At 43.7% G+C, this 21,830-nt stretch overlaps 1 protein-coding gene across 1 annotated transcript; it reads right to left on the bottom strand.

The window, feature by feature from the left end:
- Window positions 1-571: 571 nt before the first annotated feature.
- Window positions 572-10,106, bottom strand: pwp2h (PWP2 small subunit processome component). Its single transcript, XM_012830519.3, has 21 exons — window positions 9,943-10,106; window positions 9,468-9,580; window positions 8,662-8,756; window positions 8,434-8,533; window positions 7,975-8,118; window positions 7,471-7,606; window positions 6,429-6,688; window positions 5,784-5,927; window positions 5,502-5,572; window positions 5,242-5,378; window positions 4,848-4,996; window positions 4,474-4,621; window positions 4,029-4,179; window positions 3,659-3,839; window positions 3,057-3,204; window positions 2,826-2,934; window positions 2,475-2,540; window positions 1,950-2,168; window positions 1,686-1,836; window positions 1,395-1,469; window positions 572-1,110 (listed from the first exon to the last, which is right to left on the bottom strand). The coding sequence occupies exons 1-21, from the start codon at window positions 9,958-9,960 to the stop codon at window positions 942-944; spliced, it is 2,784 nt and encodes a 927-aa protein (XP_012685973.1). The 5' UTR covers window positions 9,961-10,106; the 3' UTR covers window positions 572-941.
- Window positions 10,107-21,830: the final 11,724 nt, after the last annotated feature.

The following is a 21,830-nucleotide window of genomic DNA, read 5'->3' as shown; positions in this document are numbered from 1 at the left end:
GTTCTTTTGTGTGTGATTTGTTTTGTGCCCTTTTGAACATCTTTTTTGCTTTATTTAGAGCTTATTAGACGTCAGCATATTATTGAGATGTCAGCATGCAATTTCCTGGTCTCGGACATTGATCTGCACTCAGTAACACCCATCAGAAATAGAACCATGCCCACAAAATTATAACTGGCACATACTGTTCAAGTTCTAAACCCACATTTCAACTATATGAATGAGTTTTTTTGTTCTCCATCCAAATTCTGTAATGGTAAGTTCTATCACTTCTCCAGTGAATCTCTAACCATATGCAAACATGAAGTCACATTCAGTGCATTTTTTATGATTGAATGATTCATGATTATAGCACAATTCATCTGACCTTTGTGTAATAACGAGGGAAAGTAAAGTGTGATGAATGACAATATGCACTTAGAGGTGTAGTAGCCATGACATAAATATGAGATGTGATATTGGCTGAGCATTCGGTTTCTGAAATTCTTGGTTAAAATACGGGCACTAAAACGGGACACAAACACACACCACTGAAATTCTACGAAATTCATAATAATCAGACTATTAAGAGTTTGGTTATAGATATATATTTTCACCAAGATACAGCTTTTATCAACCAACATTTATCAACCAACATTTCTTTTTTTTTTAAACAAAGTAAAAAAATGTATTTCTAAGACACCAACGAGGCTCTTGCACATGATGGTTAAAAACTCTGAGGCTTTGAGATTGGAGTCAAAGTGACTCGCCCCTCAGCCCAGGTCTGATCTGGTCTGCTTCACAGTCCACTTCTCTTCCAGCTCTGGGCAAATGGATTCCCAGCTCACAAGGCATTGGCACACACGTCTTGCACAGGGTAACTCCAGAGCAAGAGCAGCTTACCCTACTGCTCTACCACAGACAGTTCTGTAGTTGAATAAGTGAGGGCTCCCTCTAGTGGCCTATGAAAGGAGGTCAGTCTCTATCATGAGCGGTTCGCTCATCATGTCATCTTCCTCCTCTGAACCCTCCTCCTCTTCCTCACTCAGCTCATCAGCTGCTGCTCGCTTCAGTCCTCTCTGATTGGACAGGGCCACTGCATAGCGCAGTGTGTACATGTTCCAGTCACATCTGAGGAGAAGAAGGAGACCCAATGTATTTCAGGCACGGTGTAGCTTTTTATCCCGCATGTGCAGCACACACACACACACACACACACACACACACACACACACACACACACACACACACACACACACACACACACACACACACACACACACACACACACACACACACACACACACACTTTAAACTCTCAGTCCTGACTTCTAGCTTGCAAAGCAGCTTAGAAAAATATGACTAGCATCCAACACAATTAATACGGTCGACGTCTGTGTGAATCCTGGACTTACAGCTTGGAGAGATCTTCGTGGTGCCTCTTGATGCTCTTCTGTAAGGACTGGATGGTGGGAAGAATGGCTCCTGACCTGCACAGCACATAACACACACACACACTAATGACACAGCAGCACCATACAAGCACATACTTCTGACGAGCACTTGAATAGAACAACAAGGTGTATTTGCCTCTTTATGTGTTTGCCCAGGGATTGAACTGTGTACCAGTGCATGTTTAAGTACTTGAGTGTCTGGTAGTGTGCGTGTTTGTTTGTGTGTGTGTGTGTGTACTCATATGTAAATACCTGTTCTTCAGTTTCTGCCCATGTATAGTGAGTAAACTCTGAGCCCAGGTTAGGTAGAACTGAAGGTGCCGGCTATTCTCCAGTGTGGCCCCAACGAACGTCAGCAGCTTTTCCACGTACACATCCGGCAGAGTGCTACACACCACAGCAACTGACATACGCACACATCCACACAGGTACACAAGACAGACACACATTAATCACAACATATCCTAATGTAGGAGGGTTAAATGGTCAAGTAGAGTCTTGAAGAAGCGCTCCTACTCTGATCATGTGGCAGCGCTTCCAGCACCTCCCTGATGAGGGCGCTCTCGTTCAAGCGAAAAGCCAGTAGGATGGCCGACGACCATGCCGTCTTTTTCAGCTGCCGCCTCACGCTGACCGGCGTGACGTCCAGATCGAAGTCATACGGGTCAAACACCAGTGAAGCGTCCAGAGAGTAGATCATCAGACCCTCTGTGGATGTGGCCGCCCAGCTGCGCCCTGATTGGTGAAGAAGAAAGACAGAAAAGAGCTCATTGGTCATCCAACACATCCTCTTAAGCCATGGGTTCACAACCAAAATATGCCAACACACAACGATGATTTAAAAAGGTACAGACAAAAAAAAAAAGGACAAAGTAGATAACAGTATATATGCAACACAAATTACATAACACAAAATAACATATTCTGTCTGTATCCATAGTGTGTAGTGGTTATCACGTTCGCCTCACAAAATATCATATTCATACTTTCGCAGGTCTATGGGGGTCAAAGGTCAGCCAGTTGGCTGTGGCACTCACTCACCTGTTGGGGAGAATCGCAGAGAGCTGACCCGGATCTCTGGCTTGAAGTGACGAGAGCTCATGTCACCTGTACAGCAAAGGAGAAGCTTCACAGTAAATATGGCAGCTGGAGATCAATGTGCTATTGAAATGTATGGTTCAACTGCAAATATAAATCCCTGCTTGTTAGCCCATCTCAGCCCTGACAACAGGAACATTTCAGGGTATTGTGTGTGCATGTGTGTGTGTGTGTGCACACACCTCAACACTGGAGATGTCTCACATATGGACATGTATCTGGGCAGTTTACACCAGTTCAGAGTTGTTTTTTTTTTACATGTAACACAGCGTTATAAGGGTAACAAAGTCCCACCTCTCTTGACTCCTGGTAGGCTGACTGCAACTCCATCTCCATCACCTGCCCCCTCATCCACCAGGGACAGACTGCCAAACTCCGTCATCTTACGCCTGTCCAGGAACTCCTACATGAACATTAAACACACAGCTATCAGTATTAGGTGCTACATAACATGTTATGCCTTGCCTAATTAACCATGATTAACCAAAGAAAAACAGGGAGAAGGTAAGAGAAAGAGAGTGGCACCTCCATGGCATCCAGTGACAGGTTGCAGGAGATCTCAAATTTCTTGAGGAGGACCTGCTCGCGTATGCTGTAGATGCACACAAACTTGGAGTGGCCACCAGCCAGGATGGACTCACCATCAGCAGAGTAGCACAAGGAGTTAAATGACCTACAAACAAACAAACACACACACACACACACACACACACACACTGTAGATAAATCTTACCACGGAGAGTTTACTGCAGCAGGTTGTAAAACACTTCAAATGAGTTTTGAATGCTAGTAATTAGAGAACAGTGGGGAGTAGTTTCGCTGACAAAAGTAAACACACCCTGAGTCGAAACGCAAAGTCAACAATGAAGCAATGAGTGGTTCACAAACAATGCAATATTTCACACTGCTCCATTAGAAGTCATGAACAGCCGTTTACTGGAAAACAGGGTGTTGTGCCTCATCTCTCATTAAGTTTAATTCTGTACCTGTGTCTATGGACATGATCTTGAACTTATGACGTCAATGACATACAGTAAGTGGCAAGCCCATGGATATTGTATTGTCTGGCTGGTCATTCACAAAATGGAGAGGGGCAGTTTCTCAGGCTTTCCACTGGTTAAACTCACTTGCCCTTGGACGACTGTTTGGCGGTGATCTTGTCGGTGTCCTTGCGTCCGATCTGAAGGTCATGGCGTCCTGCGATGGATCCCATCTGCGCCGCTGTCTGAGCGTTCCAGAAAGAGATCTCGCCATCCAGTGTTGCCACGGCGAGCTCCAGGCCATCCGGTCGGTAGGTCACCGCCAGGCCTGAGGGGGAAAAGGGGGTTCCATGATGAGTCAAAGAACCTCTCACAAGCACCGTCTTCAACTAGCATCTCAGTTCTCAAACAAACAGCACAAGAAAGAACAAGAATTCAAGGTTGTGTCTCCTGTTTGCAGCAGTATTAAACCAGAAATTGAATAGTTTTTCTCCTTCGCTGATCATTTCTCTCGTACCGTCAGACGGGAGTCGCAGGATCTCTTTGGCATGCCAGCTGTCCAGCATGTCCCAGAGGCGGACGGTGCGGTCCCAGGAGACGCTCGCCAACACCGCGCGTGTGGGACAGAAACTCAGACAGCTTACAGGGCCCTCATGACCACTAAGGACCTACATGTAAACACACACACACACAAACATACACACAGATGTCAAATAAATTATAACATAACAACCTTGTACCCCTCACAGACTATCATCTACTTTAACAGACATGTTGCTTGGGCTGGTTGTTTGGGCAAAAGGGCAAAGACAAGGCCTGTTGAAGGACTTTTATTTTGATGCTTGTAAAAGTGTAATTGCGTGTGACATGTAGAAGGTTGTGTAGAACATGAGACCACACTTCTGAATCAGATGAGTCTGATTCCGTCTGACTAACAGAGGAAGCGTGGAGGAGAGCCTCACCTCCAGCAAGCGACCAGTCTGCATGGACCAGAGGAAGATCTCAAACGAGTCCTGGGCTCCAGCACAGACCAGCTCCCCGCTGCCATCCACAGCGAGGGAGGAGAACTGCGCTGGCCGAGGAGAGGTAAAAGTTCGGAAATTTCTGTACCTGTGGAGCAGTATCAGCACAAAGTGTTGTCATATGGAATTATGTTTGTTTTGTACATTTGCGATTGGGTATGTGACAATGGAAAAAGCAGAACCAATCTGCATATGGTATATAATGAAGCATTAGACTAACACTAATTGAGTTACTTTAAAAAGTCATAGGCTACTCAAAAACCCTCCCTACAAGAAAAAAGTCAACCTCAAAGCCTCAGGAAGGCCAGCAGTACCTGTGGAGGTCAAAGGCACGAACGGTGCCATCCAGTGAAGCGCTGACCACCACAAAGCCACTGGAGTTGAAGGTGACATTGGTGACGCTGCTCGTGTGCTCAGTGAAGGTCACAAAACACAGGCCACTATTGGTATTCCACACTTTCACCTGAAAGACACACACACACACACCAACGTTTATTTGAAACATATTCCACAGGTACACAGCAGAAACACAACCTGAACATATGGCTTGCGTAATTTTAACACACACATCTGCTTCACAGATAAAGACAATTATAAAAGCTCCTCGTCATCAGCAAGGGTGGATAAAAAACTTCAAAATATATACTGACATACAAAACTCAAGGATGCCTTGGCATGCGGCCGAGGCGTGGTATTCCTAAGACTCACCTTCCCATCATCCCCTCCCGTGGCTATATACTGCCCATCAGGGGAATAGGCCAGAGCGGCCATGTTGTTGAAGTGACCCTGCTGTTTAAAGACGTAAGACTCACTCTGCCATTCCCAGACCAGCAGCTGGCCTAGACCTGAAACACACACACAGACACACACCACATTACTATACACAGGCACTCAAACATCACAAATCACCGTAGGACTCAAACTGGTCTTAACACACACACACACACACACACACACTAAATGCATACCTGAACAGCCAAATCCAATCCAGTCTCCTGTGCAATTCATAGATATGGTGGCGATCCGCTGATCAGAGATACTAAGAGGGTACACACAGCGAGGGTGAGAGAAGAAAGCACATTCAATTACAGCCTTTTTCATTCTTGTCTTTTATTTCTGCCCTTCACTGAGGTTGAGAACGAGCACACACTGACGCAGTCTCACCTGAGACACACACACACACACACACTGACGCAGTCTCACCTGAGAGAGAGAGACACACACACACACACACTCTGACGCAGTCTCACCTGAGGGAGTGGATGAGGTTAAACTCGGGCAGCTCGTGCAGGTGGAAGACTCCAGATGCAAAGCCGGTCACCAGGATGTGGGTGTCCTTGTGGAAGGCTGCGGCAGTCAGCTTGTTGAAGTCACCCTCTTTGTTAAAGAACTGCCTGTAGACGGGACACACAGACAGATGAGCAAAGCTCTTACGAAACAAAAGAGCCCATACTGAGAGACGGTAATAATGTGTGTGTGTGTGTGTGTTCAGACCAGTTTGAGTCCTATGGTCATTTGTGATGTTTGTATACCTGTGTATAGCAATGTGTAATTAATGCATAAACACTCCTCTGGACTAACATCACAGATTGCAAATTGCAACATTTAACAAATATCTGGGAATCTGGGCCACATTGTGGATGGGATTTCTGAGGCTGCCATTGTGTTTTTGTATTTAGCAGTTTGTAGTTTATGTATTTAGAAGATGCTTTTAATCCAAGGCGACTGACAAACCGACAGAATAGTAGCGCTATGAAGTAATTATTCTACATCTGTTATGAAACTAAATTATAACCTCTGATTCCTGTGTACACTAGCAGGCCTGCACCGTATCCACAGTGTTCATTTCCTATGTGAACAATGGCAGAGCTGGCAAAGAGAAACCGATTCCTTACTTGCTCCTCTGTTTGTAGCGCACATTCTTGATTCCCTCCTCTTCTTTGGGTGCGTCAGCGCTCCCTTTGACCACTTCTCCCCTCCTCTCACCGTCTTCTCCCACCTCCCCGACTTCCTCTTCCTCCTCATCCTCCAATCCTCTGGTGTTCTGTCGTTCTTTCTGTTTCCGCTCTTTGTAGCGAAGCCCCTTCTTTAAGTCCTCTGGCTCCGTGTCACTCTCCCACATACACAGGGCGCCATCCCGACTCACAGTGTACAGCTGAACACACACACACACACACACACACACACACACACACACACACACACACACACACACACACACACACACACAGGAAGGATATTGTCCAGACGTACTCTTTGTTGTGATGCATACACCCATATGGAAACACAGAGATTCACTGCCTGCTGTGCATGCATGTTAAAGGTTCCTGCCAACCATACGAGACGATCCCGACAAACACATTCTTCTTCTAGAAGCAGTAGCACTACCATCAGCATTGTTATTGGAATACGACCACATGTTAACACATACCCAACGCAACCTTGCCAATCACTTCAGACATGGAGCTCCTTAGAACATCCATGTGCGTGTACATACTGTGCGGGCCAATATAGTATGTCACTGCCATAAACGTATGAAGTTCTCAAGCAAGATGCTGCAGTACGACACTCAAATGCTGGCATAGTATTGTATCTTTAAATGTAATGATTGACGAACATGCACCATATTTGAACAGTGTGATTCACTTAACGCAGTGAAAAAGCTGTGCCAGTGAACACTTCTGTATCACTAAAATCAGTGCCAGTGCTGTATCACTAAAAGCAGTGCCAGTGCTGTATCACTAAAAGCAGTGCCAGTGCTGCATCACTAAAAGCAGTGCCAGTGAACAGTGCCGCATCACTAAAAGCAGTGCCAGTGAACAGTGCCGCATCACTAAAAGCAGTGCCAGTGAACAGTGCCGCATCACTAAAAGCAGTGCCAGTGAACAGTGCCGCATCACTAAAAGCAGTGCCAGTGAACAGTGCCGCATCACTCACATCCAAGCTGTCCTTTTCGAAGAAGCAGCCCACCACCACATCCTTATGGCCGCCCAGGGAGTAGTAGATGAGGTTGGCCCAGCGCTCTGCTCCGAACACCCACGTGGACATGTCCTTACTGCCCACAGCAAAACACCTGCACAGTGAAGAAGAGAGGAGAAACACAGAAAGGGAAAACAGGTTGCAATTTATTAGTAGTAAGAGAGACTGAAAACGGAGAGGGAGGAAATTACGTATTTACTGTACAATTAAGGAGAAAGAAAAATAAAGAGATAAAACTGGTACACTAGTGCTGGTGTAGGTGCTTGTAACCTCGTTTAAAATACGTTTCTGATTAATGCGGTTTAAAACGTAGTCATATTTTCGGAAAATATCTGTTCTGAATTATCAAAGTTTTTTTTTTAAGTCTCATGCTTTTTTTTATAACACTTCTTGTTGAGGTTTCCAAGAGGTGCTTACATCACCTTATCCCTTCTAAGGCCATGAAATGTACAGGGCACGTACTTGGAGTCTGTTGTCCAGTCAATGCAAGTGGTCTCATCATAGGGGCCATAGTAGCTCTTATCCAGCTGAAAGGCGTTGAACTCCCGCTTCTTCCCAGGAGCATGGTACAGCAGGGCTACGTTCTCTTTAGTGATCACAAACTTCCTACCGCCACACAAAAAAGAAACAATAATTCACACACACACACACACACACACACCACGAGCAGACAGCAAAACCAGTTAAACCACTTTGGTAATCATACGTGCTTCAAAGAGGATGGACAAGTCTTAATCATCAATAACGCCTGTGCTTCAGGCTCTGACTATTTTTGTGTAAACAAACTCATACCATGGACCACAAGGGACTGTGAGTGTGCTTCCAAATCATGGCCAAACAATCACAAACTCATCCATAATGTGTAAATATGCACAAAGGTGTGTGTGTGTGTCACAGGAGAGTGCTGACTAATAAACTGACCTGCCATCTGGAGAGAAGCTCACACTGTTGACGGGCTTGTGGAAGTGGAAATGATGCAGCACGGCGCGTGTGACCAAGCTCACCAGAACTGCAGCACCATCTGTAGAACACGTAAACCCCACGTGTTCAATGTTGCACTTACAGCGCTCAGTCATTTACATTTCAGGGTAGGATAGTGACATGCAATCAGGAAAAATACACAATTCCGTGTGTTAATGACACTCTTACCCTCATCAACCAGGATGGCAAGGTTTCCGTCCGGAGAGATGCCCACACATGCGATGTTCTTTGTGGTAGACACTGGCAGTGTCTCTGACTGGTTGCTACAAGGAAAAATACATTATTGTAATACAAATGACATATTCAGTAATACCTCGATATGATTGTTTGCTACCCCTTTAACATGCACTCGACTTCCTTGCATTGATCAGGAATACGATGCACCTGGAGGGCCCTCAGCATCATGAATCCCCAGCCCACCTTTCCCACATCTACTACACTTTCCTCCCCTCTGGCAGGAGGTACCGAGGCGTCCATGCTGCCTCTACCAGACTATGCAACCGTTACACCCCTCATGCTCTGAGGTTCCTCAACAGCCTGGACACTCAGACCAACCACACAGCCCTCTTCTGAATGACCTTCAACCTTTTGCACTACCCTGTCAACTACCCTGTCACTCTAAACCAACCTTAATAACTCAATGCATTAGTGTATGCTATGCCTTTTCAACACACCTACCTGCACAACTATTGCTGCTTGAACTGCTGCTCCTACTGCCAATGAGTGACTTTATTCATTGTGAGTGTCAGGTGTGCGTTTATGTTTGTGAAAATGATGTTTAATGTGTCCAGTGGTTGTTGTATGTCCTAAATGAATTATGCTCTTCAATTATTTAACACTTTTTAATATGTATTGTGCATTATTTGTTTCTATGTGGCACCCTAACCTCGTCTCCCTGTTCGTATGCATGCATGCATGTGAAGAATTGACAAGAAACGCAGACTTGAGCCTTGAGTATAGACAAACTGACTCACTTCTTCAGGTCAAAGATGGATACACGGTTTCCCACAGGACTGATCACGGAGTTTCCATCCTTTGAGAAATTCAGGTTCCCTTGGCGATACACCGTTCCCAGTAGATTTGAGAACTGAGGTTACAGACAAATGTTTTGAGTTAAAGAAAACCTTAACGTCAGTCTACATGAATGATCAAGACAACGTGAACGTAACAACTTTTGGGATTTGACATGGACAGGTAAGTGGTTTTACTGCCTCAAACAACGCCAACAAAGCCCTGGTCAGCTATACAGTACATTGGAAAATTACGCTAGATGTGTTGAAATATTGACCAATTATGAGCATAATGACAGCTACAGTTATCAAAAGTACCTCAACTAGTAACAGTAAGGTTAGCAAGCTAACGTTAACTAACTACATTACCGTTAACTACACAGGCCAGAAGCTAAACTCTCATTAGCCAATTTGTCACAAACAGCAATCGGGAACTTACCCTGTATGCAAACTTCATTTTCCACCCGCTTCAAAAACTCACAATAACTATACTCTTAAAATGTTCATTCAAGAGTCTGAGATGGTTTACTCATTTCACGTGTGCAAAAGCCGCATTTCAACTCCAAATGTGCGACTACAGTCACTTCCGGGTCGTGACCATAACATGTCAAAGTAAAAGCCCACATCACTTCTTGCTGTTCAGAGAACATAGTGTTAAAATAGGTGTGGTCGGACATTTGGTGATGGATGAGCATGGAAATTACAGGGCAATACCCTTTCGTCCGTTTCTATATTACTGTTAACAACTGGCGGCACATTACATTCCCTTTATATTTAAAGACGGATCCAAAGAATTAAGACTGGCTCTGTCACGGGCAGTAAGGTTTTATGAATGTTATTCAAATATTTACTTCAGAGTTTGCACTTGATGTTTTTGCAGAAGACCTCTAATGATTATTGAAGTGACTATCAGAAATACATTCCTGAATGTTACACAGTTCTCATAGGCCTAATTCAGGTGAAGACAGAGGGCTATCATCAAAATTGTTTAATTTAATTAAAATATTTTAATTGTTTAAAAACAATTCTTCCCCAACCAAATAGGTTCAGAAAACAGCCTCTCCAGAACATTGCCTAACAGATTTATTTTAAAGGTATTATATTTATCATTTGATTGCGAGTCATTCCATGCCAAATCACCTCAAATCTGACAAAAATGACCACATGACCCTCAGTTTTCCTTCACATTTTTTATCAGGTATACCGACACTCCAGATATAGGCACAGGCCTGATTTCAGAGCCCAACACCAAAAGCTTACAAAACTACAGTAATTTCAATGAAGCTACCCTCACATTAATCTTCCCCCTTGCACTGTCTGAAGTGTGCTGCAGCATCTGGACACTGCCTTCTTCAACACAGTTGAGGATTTCAGGATTTCTACTGTGACTTCTACCTTCCACCCTTAGCATCTGAATCTGAGTGAAGAGTTAACCTTCAACAATTACAAAAATAATGATGTGTGAAGTTGGGAAGCAAAGAGACGCTTGAAAAGAAATATAATATGAATTGCCACACCACACGTTAGACCATGCAAGTGGGAATGTACAGGTATACATGATAATAAATAAAATGGAGGAAAAACTGAGTGGGGGGACCTCTAAATGATTTGGCATGGAATGAGCCTTTTACCTGTAGGCCTGCATTAATTGCATAGATTATCATAAAATCATACAAACCCTTTTATGTATAGGATTCGGAGTAATAGGGCTGCTAGAGATTTATTGTTTGATGAGCTCACTGTTTTTCCATTTACGATATAGCCATAAAAATTCAAGGCCTACTGCTCCTCTGTAGTTGTAGAGCAATAGAAGTCCATAGATGGGACAGGTGTTGCTATTCCTCTTATTACCACAGGGAGGCAATCTTGACACAGAGTTTTCCCAAATTCTTTTTAAAACGCTATGCCTGTATATCCTCGCTTATATTTTTATATTTTTATCATATCCTCAACTGTATAAAATATGTATTTAAAATTAAAGCTACAAAAGGGTTATGCTGGCTAAACGTATCTTCTGGAAATGGCCGCAGTTTAACACGTGCTGCAACAGCTCTGGGAAACTGTACAGCGACGTCACGATAGGTGATTTGCATATTTCTCAGTAGGCTATATATTTGACGCTTGCGCAAAACGCTGTACATTGCTGCACCGCAAAGCCTTGCGTTGGAAGTCTACAGAGCGCAAATAAACCAAACTAAAGTGAGTACCTGGATATACTATTCCATTCTTTTTATTCTGACCTGGATTAAGATGTTTTATTTGCATGCGTGTTGAATACCTGGTTTTGAAAAGAAAGAAATGATGCTGATGATAGGCAACAGCAAAATACGTAGGGAAATTGCGACTGAAGCCAGTGCCTATAAATCTGTGTGAATTCAATCTGTGTCTAACAGAATGCCATTTTAAACGTTATTAGAATCCTATGTCTTGGATAAATTGCACATTACATCATTAGAGGCAATGGTGTAATGCGCGGGTTAACCTATTTTCTTTGTTAAGCCTCTTTGTGTTGGGAACCGGTCAGATGTCCTGATGACTCATGCCGTTATTTGGGACGTTTTTATATTATGAAACGTTAACGCCATACAACGTTGACTGTCACTGTAATGATGGACAATGAGGCGATAGTTACAAAGAACGTAGCTGCTCTGTCCAGAGATAAAGATGACTGGGCGGTGGTTCCTTAGGCTGCACGTAGACTTGACTATACGTGCAGAAGAAAGATATGACAAGTGACTTTGCGAAGCTATGGGCATGCACGTGGAACAAAGAGAGCAGAACAGAGAATATGCTGTCTAATATGTAACTCGTATGATGATGGGCTATTTATGCTTTTGAAGACTTTTTCTATCATTATATGAAACCACCCTTGCCCTGCTTTATGTGAATATTTCCATTTTTTTCGGCGTGGGAACGTGTATTGTTATGTAAATGTTCAATTTTGGGAATTCAAGACGCTATTTAGTGAGGGTGCGGTCTTTTTGTTCGCGGGGGTGTGACGTTGGGTGAGTTGATGCGAATCGCTCGAGCCACTGGACCTCAGCGAACAAAAGATTTAGGTGCCGTTCAAGGCACAGTGAGTAAAGTTGATAATGGTAGTGATTGCAAAACACAAAGCCTACTGAAATAATATCATATAACTAAACAACATTTTCCCTTGTAGACACTCCAATCATGTCTGACAAGCCCAATCTGAAAGAGGTCACCAGCTTCGACAAGACCAAGCTGAAGAAGACCGAGACCCAGGAGAAAAATCCCCTTCCCTCTAAAGAAAGTAAGTGCACTCAAATACTTTACATGTCTATCTTCCTCTCAGTGTCTTCTCTGGATAGCTATTACATAGACTGTTGCAGTGTTTTCTTTGTATGGGGAGTACGTATGTATCGTATGGTCTTAGTATGATGGGTATTCTGGGCGTGTGCAGAGTTGATGTGATGGATTCTAAAAGTGCCTCTCCTGTCTCCCCCGCAGCCATCGAACAGGAGAAGGCGGCGGAGACATCATGAAGACCCTCCCGCCATCATGCACTGTGCACACACACCCCACCCTTCCCCTGCATTGCCTTTTTCTCATTCACTTCTCCTAGTTGTTATAACTTCATAACCGAAATGTAAAAAAGGAAATTTAAAAGAACAAAAAAAAATAATAAAAAAAGAAGAAGAAGTACCCATGCTGCACCACTGTTGGATGAAAGTAGAAGATGGATCGTTGAAGCCCCCTCTGCCTGCACCCTCTGCTCCTGCAACACCAGGAAGGGTTGTGGCATCGTGTGCCCATGTTAACAGTGGGCAGACGCGGCTGAACAGTGGCGCGCATGTGGACGGCGGCTGAGATGACCTACAGCCATTGGCCAAGTGCAAAGAGGGAAAGGAGCAAGGGGTGTGGCCTTTGGAACGTGGAGAACACAAATTGCTCATCAACCAATCAAGGCGTGGCTTTTTTTTCTTGTCAACCAATGACCGGCTCTCAAATTGAGGCGTTGTGTTATTATTTTTCTTCTTTTTGTATTTGGTTTGTAGGATAAATGCACAATCCTTTGGTTTTTATATGTTGGGCGTAAAGAAATTAACACCCCCGTGTAACACTTCTGCCCTTTTTTATTCGAAGGAGCAAGAAAGGAAACCATCTAGGTCAGGAGAAATACTTCAGAGGATGTTTACTCACAATGGTGTTTATGTTTTTTTTATTAAAAATATTGCAATTGTGCCCTTTTGTTGGATATGGTTTTGGGATAGCTTTGAATGTTGTTGCACCCTGTCTTGCTGTCTGGAAAGAAGTTGTGTGTCGGTGAAAGCTGTGTGGTCGCTTGCCGCTCTAGATCACAGCCGTTTCCTGGGTTTTCGTAAAGATTCAGCAGCCATGTTCTTTTGCCACAAACCATTATCAAAAATGGAAAATGGAAAAATGTTGTAATAAAAAACCTTTGTTTATGGACTTCTTCTGGTCTGTCTGTGTTTATAAAGTAAGGGGTCCCTTGTGACATTTACTGGTTTCGGTTCATGGAATTAGTGCTTCCAGTAGTGATTCCACTCTTCCTGACTGAAACCCACTTTGCTCTTCTGGCCTATCTCCTCCTTCAGATCACACTAACAATAGCTGATTTGAACTCAGTACAAGTAAACACTCGAATCTTCCGCTCCTGTCTTCCATGGCTTAGCGGACACACTCCATTGCCTGGTGTGTGTGTGTGTGTGTGTGTGTGTGTGTGTGTGTGTGTGTGTGTGTGTGTGTGTGTGTGTGTGTGTGTGTATGGCAGCTCTCCAGGGCCTTTTGGCAGAGGCTTAAGGGGACTTTTCACAAACAGCTCCTAGGGCCTTACACACTCAGACAGACTTCCCATCTCAAAGTGATGACTATATGAAACCTTTTTAGTTCCTGCTCCTGCAATACATGTGAGAGGATTCGTGCCATCCCTTAGAACTCAGAGGCATACGCATCTTCTTGTTTTGGGCCAGTCATGTGAAGGGAGTCAGTAGTGTTGCTGCATCGTACCATTTTGGTGAACTGACAGTCAGGGACTGTCTCCCATTCAGAGAAAATAATATAAAAAATATTTGAACATCCCAGACTATGTCTGAGTATTTGCTCCACGGAGCTCTGTGCTCAACCCAAACATAGATAACACGCCTGTCTAGGACTTGTGCTCAGGGGCTCTGTGTATGTGTGTGTGTGTGTGTGTATGTGTGTTCACTGTCCCAGGGGTGTGGGTTGAGCTGTAGCCATGCGGTTAGTAGTGCTGATATGAAGAGACAGAAGGGTGGTACTATGTGTGTGTCTCTCTCTCTGTGTGTGTGCATGTGTGTGTGTGTGTGTGTGTGCATGTGTGTGCATTAGAGGGAGTCAACTGCAGCGAGCAGCCTCCGTCACTTTCCTCTTCTAGACTGCAGCTGGTAAGCTGGCACCTGTGCTAGCCAATCAGCTTGGGGCTGTGTGCCGTGCATCCTGGGACGAGACTTTAAGCCCAATTCCCTTTGCCGCAATTAGCCTTTGCCTGACAGCCCTAATGGCATTATTGAGACAACACTGACTCCATTCCATTTCAGTGGTGACGTGACAAGTGTATACCTCTCAAATAAATATTACTATTCCATAACACAGCTTTCCACACAGTAAACAAATTGGCTGTGTCCGTGCTGTGGCATTTATTAGCTGCAATAGTGTTATTCTAATCCTCATTAGAAGCTTAATGAAGTATGGGACTTGCGTGTATTTCCAGTGACTTAATGTTTTTGGATCAAAAGCTTTTTGGTTTCAGATGCTGTGTAAATGCCTTTGTTGGACCAATGGGAACTTTAAAATTGTTCCAGGAGGAAGGAACATGGTTATTACGGGGGTATGAATCATTTCTGCTGACTCACACCAAGCTAACATGACTCAGATCAGATTTAACAGTGATGTTACTTTACAAATTACAATTTGTTTATTTTTGGACACACCTGAACTAATCAGATGCCAATTCCTCTCTCTCTCTCTCTCTCTCTCTCTCTCTCTCTCTCTCTCTCTCTCTCTCTCTCTCTCCTCTAACAATACACACACAACACCACAGACATACATCTACATGCATGCACTAATACAAACACTTAGTATCAAGCTAGTTGTACTCACCTGGCATTAAAGTAGCTACACATACACACGCCCTCACACAGACACTGGACTAACACTGGGCTAATCGTTTATGCCACCATAAGGGGATTGGTGTTAAGTCAGTTACTTTTAATAACGTATTAATCTGCTTGGGTGGTGTGTGTGTGTGTGTGTGTGTGTGTGTCTGTGAAAGCATGCAAGAGGGGATAAATTATGTACTTTTGCACACACACACACACACACACACACACACACACACACACACACACACACACACACACACACACACACACACACACACTCAGATACATACATGCAAGCATACATACATGTCTGCGGGAGGGTTTCCAGTATTTTAACTGTTTGTTTGCTGAAACTTTACACAAACCTTGAGGGCAATCAATGACCAGAATCCCACTATACACCCTTGCAGAAAGAAGCACTTTGCCGATGCACACACACACACATACACACACACACACACACACACACACACACACACACACACACACACACACACACACACACACACACACAGCACATAAAGAGAACCTGCAGGGAGGCTGTGCCAAAGAACCACGTATGCAGCACAAATGCAACAGACAGACAGTAATCAGACGTTTCACTGACTCAGCACTGACACTGTGCAAACACAGCCCAATCTTAAAAGTTGTCAAGATTTTCCTCATAAAATGTCAACAGCTATGCTAAACATCTCTCTCTCTCTCTCCCTCTCCTCTCTCTCTCTCCCTCTCTCTCTCTCTCTCTCTCCCTCTCTCTCTCTCTCTCTCTCTCTCTCTCTCTTTCTCTCCCTCTCCTCTCTGCGTTAGAAAGCCAGTCTGCTCTGGTGTAAAGATTGGATAGTATTACTCATGACCTAAACAGTCTACAAAATCAATTTCTCACAAAGAAGACTCACATAAACACTTATAAGTCAGCAATATTACAAATCAGTACAATAAATGTACGTGTATATGAATTTATGTTTTTTTGAAAGATGGCAGCATTACCAGTGAGCATTTACATGTTATCATCATTTGAGAAATGGATGGAGGAGATAGTATTAGACTGATTTGCCTGCACCTGGTGTCCCATGCGGTATTCAGACAGTCGAACAGTAGGCTACTCAGGAATGTCAAGGTCTTTATTCTTGCAGTAATGGCATAGACTTCATTCCTGTGTTGACATCTGACATGCTCAGACACACATACCAGACACACACACACACACACACACACACACACACACACACACACACACACACACACACACGCACACAAGCGGTCTACTGTATGCAGATGGACTATTGATTAGCTGTCTGCTGGTGTCTGCGAAAGGGCTGTTAGCTGTGTACTGGCTGTTACACATAGGGTGTGTCTGTGTGTGTGTGTGTGCATATGTATGTGACTTGGACCACAAGTCTGCAGTGAAATACAATATTCCAGCCTCTCCCACTCCTGTTATGTCTGGGATGAGACTGAAATGCAGCAGAGTGAGATAATGCCATGAGATTGTGTACAAAGAGATTTCTTTATTTTCCAGCATTCATTCATAAAACCTTGATTATATCTGAATGGTGAATACAGTCTCTAAGCCTCTATCACCACCTCCTCTGATGTACCCTCACCCTTTCTGGAACACCAACATCTTCTTCAAAGAACAAACCATTTCATTATCATCATCATCACCTAGAATTGAGCCATTTGTCCCATAAAGAACACGTGTACAGCACATGACATCATTGCATGAAAAGGATGCTGCAGCCGGGTCTCTTCCAGGGTGTACGGCGGCGTGCTGAGGTCTACCCTGATGCAGGTTTTTTTATTTTTTTTTATGAGCCGAAGCGCCCCAAGGGCTCCTGGCAGAGCTGTGACCGCCGCAGACGCCGCAGCATCACCAGACTGTTGTTGCCATGGCAACCTCACCCAGGATATCACAGCCATGGATGGCATCATCGTAGATCTGAGCTGCACACGCCCCAAAAGTCTGATGAGGCGCACACATGTGTCCATGTGCACATACGTAAACATATAACCATATATGCATACGTACATCATCTTAATCATGCTACGGACACACACACACTGAGCAATGAATGAAAGACGAACCGAAAGCTTTACAATGCACACACTGACAAACACAAATTCTCACTCCAGACCACATCATGAACAAACAGGCTTTCTTGTCTAGAGATGAATTTACAAACCACAAATCACACACTCACACACATACACACACACGCACACACACATCTACGCATGTACACACCGCATCCCTCCACACCCACTCAGTCACCCTGCCCGAGTAAACACACGAGGAAGTCCAATTCCCAAACACAGGTGGTGTCTTATGACTCACTCACCTTCTGCTTCTGTAAATAACAGATCGCTATTCAGCCATGAGGTTTCTGGCCCTCCCTCCCTCCCTCCCCCTCTCATTCGGCCCTCATGCACTGGACTGCCCTCAGTGTCAAGGGAAAACACTGCTCTCTTTAATCCACTTTCAGTCTGAATTATCATGAAGCACATGACATGCAATATAATTTGGCGGCTAAATGGCCTGATTTAACTAATAAATTATTATCCATCCCAAAATATGTCTTGTATGATCTATAGTGTTGCATAACTGTTGGATCCTCTCTTTGGAGCCACAGCCCTGCATGAAGTGAATTAGCTTTAGCTTTAGCTTCTGACTACTCTGTAGCTTAGACTTAAGAGTACCCATACTCTGCCCAAGATTGATGAAGAAGTTTTCATATTTGCGGCCCTGAATCGTCTTTGGAAAATTTGAAATAGCTGTTTGGCTTCATGATTTGATCTGTTGAGATAGCATGCACCTCTGTTGTGTTATAAGTTTGTAATAAATTATCTTTTAATTGCTCTCTCATGCAAGGACAAAGGTTTCACTATCACTTCATTTGTTTTTTTTGTTGAGCCAGAGATCACAGTTTCTTTTGTTCCCATAAGCCCAACGTTTTATTGTTTTGGTGCTATATAAATAAAATGTAATTGAATTTGAGAGCTACCTTAATATGAAGTGCCTTAATATGTAAGAACAAACATAATTCATTTGCCACTCCTCTCAGTGTTCCTGATGCTATGAATATCAGATGATCTGTTCTCGTGAGTATTTGTTTATACTTGTGTGTTGAAGCCAAAAGGAAAAAAGGAATATGGGTTTAAGTTCTCTGACTTCTATGACTACAGTGCAAGAAGTGTTGGGAGGCTTGTTTAAGTTGCTTTAAACTTGTGGAACAAAGCCACTACTGAGAGCAGTTTCCTTATGCGTCCATTTTGAGGGGGATGCTGTGTGTCTGTGGCTCTCTGCCCCAGTGTGACATGTCCTGACTTGGTCAGCACCAGATTGATGTACCAGTGAAGCGTGAAGATGTCACTCTGTTGCTGTTAGTGAGTGTGTGTGTGTGTGTATTTGTATGTGTGTGTGTGTGTGTGTGTGTGTGTGTGTGTGTGTGTGTGTGTTTGTGTGTGTGTGTGTGTGTGTGTGTATGTGTGTGTGTGTGTGTGTGTGTGTGTTAGCTTTTAGTAGATCAATGTTCTGGCAGTATACGACAAGCACTCTTGTGTGTGTGTGTGTGTGTGTGTGTGTGTGTGTGTGTGTGTGTGTGTATGTGTAAGTGTGTGTGTTTGTGTGTGTGTGTGTGCGTTTGTGTGTGTGTGTAAGTGTGTGTGTGTGTGTGTGTGTGTGTGTGTGTGTGTGTTTGTGTGTGAGTGTGTGTGTGTGTGTGTGTGTGTGTGTATGTGTGTGTTTTTGTATGTGTGTTTGTGTGTGTGTGTGTGTGTGTGTCTGTGTGTGTGTGTGTGTGTGTGTGTGTGTGAATGCATGTGTGTGTGTGTGTGTGTGTGTTCATGGCTCAATGTGCCAGTGAAACACTGAGGTGGCACACTGTTAGCTTTTAGTAGATCAATGCTCTGGCAGTATACGACAAGCACTCTTTGTGTGTGTGTGTGTGTGTGTGTGTGTGTGTGTGTGTGTGTGTGTGTGTGTGTGTGTGTGTGGTTTGCAACTGATTGATTGATTTGGTGATGCATTGTGCAGACTCGATGAATGTGACAGTTAGGCTTACTCCCCATGTGCTGAGAATTAACTTTGCTGATGAACATGCAACATGCGGTGAAACACAACCTTTGTGTTTGTGTGTGTGTGTGTGTGTGTGTGTGTGTGTGTGTGTGTGTGTGTGTGTGTGTGTGTGTGTGTGTTGACTGGCAAGCTTACATTGGTGGTTGAGAGTCTAAAGCACAATTCTTTTGTTTGTGTGTTGACTGGTTAGCTTACATTAGTGGTTGAGAGTCTAAAGCAATGTTTTCTAGCTAGCTAGTAAACTAGCTAGACCTAGTTTTGATGCAACATGCTAATTTTTGTTGATTTATTGTCACAAAAATATTAAAGAAGGGTTTGCATATTTTCGCTGTTAGATTATTAATGGCATAAGTGTTGTTCTCCTATAAAACACTAGCTAGAACACTTAACTTGGATTGTCTGCCTACAGAGACATTACAGATGATTTGTTGAAATTCAAGTTCAGTCTTTTGAGCGGTTCACTGAACATCAATTTAACTAAACTAGGGTGACCAGATTTGAGTTTGTGAAAAAGAGGAAACTTGTGACCCCGCCCCCTTCGTCGTGACAGAGTTTTTGGACATCTTTTTCATATTCAGATGACCCCGCCCCCTCCCCCGCGACGAAGTTTTGACATATTTTTCACATGCAGATGTCATGTACTATTGTAAGCGATGCAACTAGTGGGGGTGGCAAGGTGCTCAGTGTTGCCAGATTGTAAATGGCGTATCATATCAAAGGCTCAAAATGATCGTATTTGGAGGATAATTATCATATCTGGCAACACTGGGAAGGCGGTCGACCAATGACAGTTCTCTCTACAGTCAGAGCTCGCGCAAACAGGTGGAATGTAAGCGAGATACCCTTTTCAAAACGTGTAAGGACGTAATAACTCGTTTGTGAAAGACCCAGAGAAACACAAATACCCGACGAGGCAAAATCCCGGACAATTTTGGAATCCCTGCCGGACGCATTTTTTAGGTCTCGAAAAGAGGACATGTCCGGGCAAAAGAGGACGTCTGGTCACCCTAACTAAACCCAACCTCAAACCCTAACAATAACCCTAAATTGTAGTTAACAAATAGTTTGTTTGTAATCTTAGCATCTGTAGATAGTCTAAGGGGGACCATCAAAGTGACCAAGGTTGACCGAACTCTCTCTCAAAACATCACCAGAAACAATGAGCTGGCTCACATGGATTCATCAATTTGTTTGTTTGCTCACCCAGTGCCTTCAGCATCCCCACAACACTGAGGCTGTAATGTCGTTTGCAGTAAACAGGAAGTAAGGCTGGGGTGAGAGACATTCACCAGAGACGCTCTCTCTCTTTCTCCCCTCTGTCCTACTGACAGAGATGCTATTTTAAGTGGGAGGGTAAACAAACAGTTTGTTCCCTTGTTCATGTATCTCTCTTCGCTCAGTCCGCTCACTTTGAGCAATCATGAGGAATGTTTAGAGACAGTGCTAATCACCGAAACTGTGCCAGTGGTAGGGAAAGACAGAGTGAAATGGAGAGAGAGAGAGAGAGAGAGAGAGAGAGAGAGAGAGAGAGAGAGCACAGATTAATTACCAAGCTCATCCTTAATAACTAATTTCTCGTTACAACTGAACTGTTAATTATTGAGGTTACCGTAATATTTAGAGTAGTATGTTGTAGTAGTTGTATGCAATCATGTGATGAAGGCTTTCCAATACTGAGGTGAGAATACTTTTTCCTTTTCTGCCAAAGGCCTTCATAGACTGGTTCAGCTTTCTCAGTAGAGGATTCAGTGCACTCAGTACAACAAGACATGTCAGTATATCCGGAATGAAGAGCAAAGACAATGAAATACCATTCGACCTGAGGTGGCTTGATGAACTATCAACACCGCCATAACAGAAGTATGATCCAGAGATAGTCCATACTTCATAATCAGTATAACATATTGGGATCCTGCTGCAGTTTTAATTATGATAAGGATATGGGAGTTTTTCTTAGGTGTACCGTAGGAGTACCAGACGTTTTCTGTAAAGCATGAAGGTGTTCTCCCCCTTGATTCGCTGAGCCAGCGTCTGATCTGAGGAGCTGAGTGCACTCATGCCTGTCCTACTAACTATGAAAGCTCTCTCACTCATACCTGTCCTACTAACTATGAAAGCTCTCTCACTCACCTGTACTACTAACTA

Source organism: Clupea harengus, chromosome 16 (genome assembly GCF_900700415.2).
Source record: "Clupea harengus chromosome 16, Ch_v2.0.2, whole genome shotgun sequence".
NCBI lineage: Eukaryota > Metazoa > Chordata > Actinopteri > Clupeiformes > Clupeidae > Clupea > Clupea harengus.
This window is presented reverse-complemented; position numbering and strand designations above follow the sequence as displayed.

Excerpts from the sequence above, each read along its gene's own strand:
- pwp2h (XM_012830519.3), bottom strand. Across the intron at positions 3,840-4,028 it reads CCTGCGACTCCCGTCTGACG|GCCTGGCGGTGACCTACCGA; the intron begins GTACGAGAGAAA and ends TTTCCCCCTCAG. Across the intron at positions 2,541-2,825 it reads CCTACCAGGAGTCAAGAGAG|GTGACATGAGCTCTCGTCAC; the intron begins GTGGGACTTTGT and ends TTTGCTGTACAG.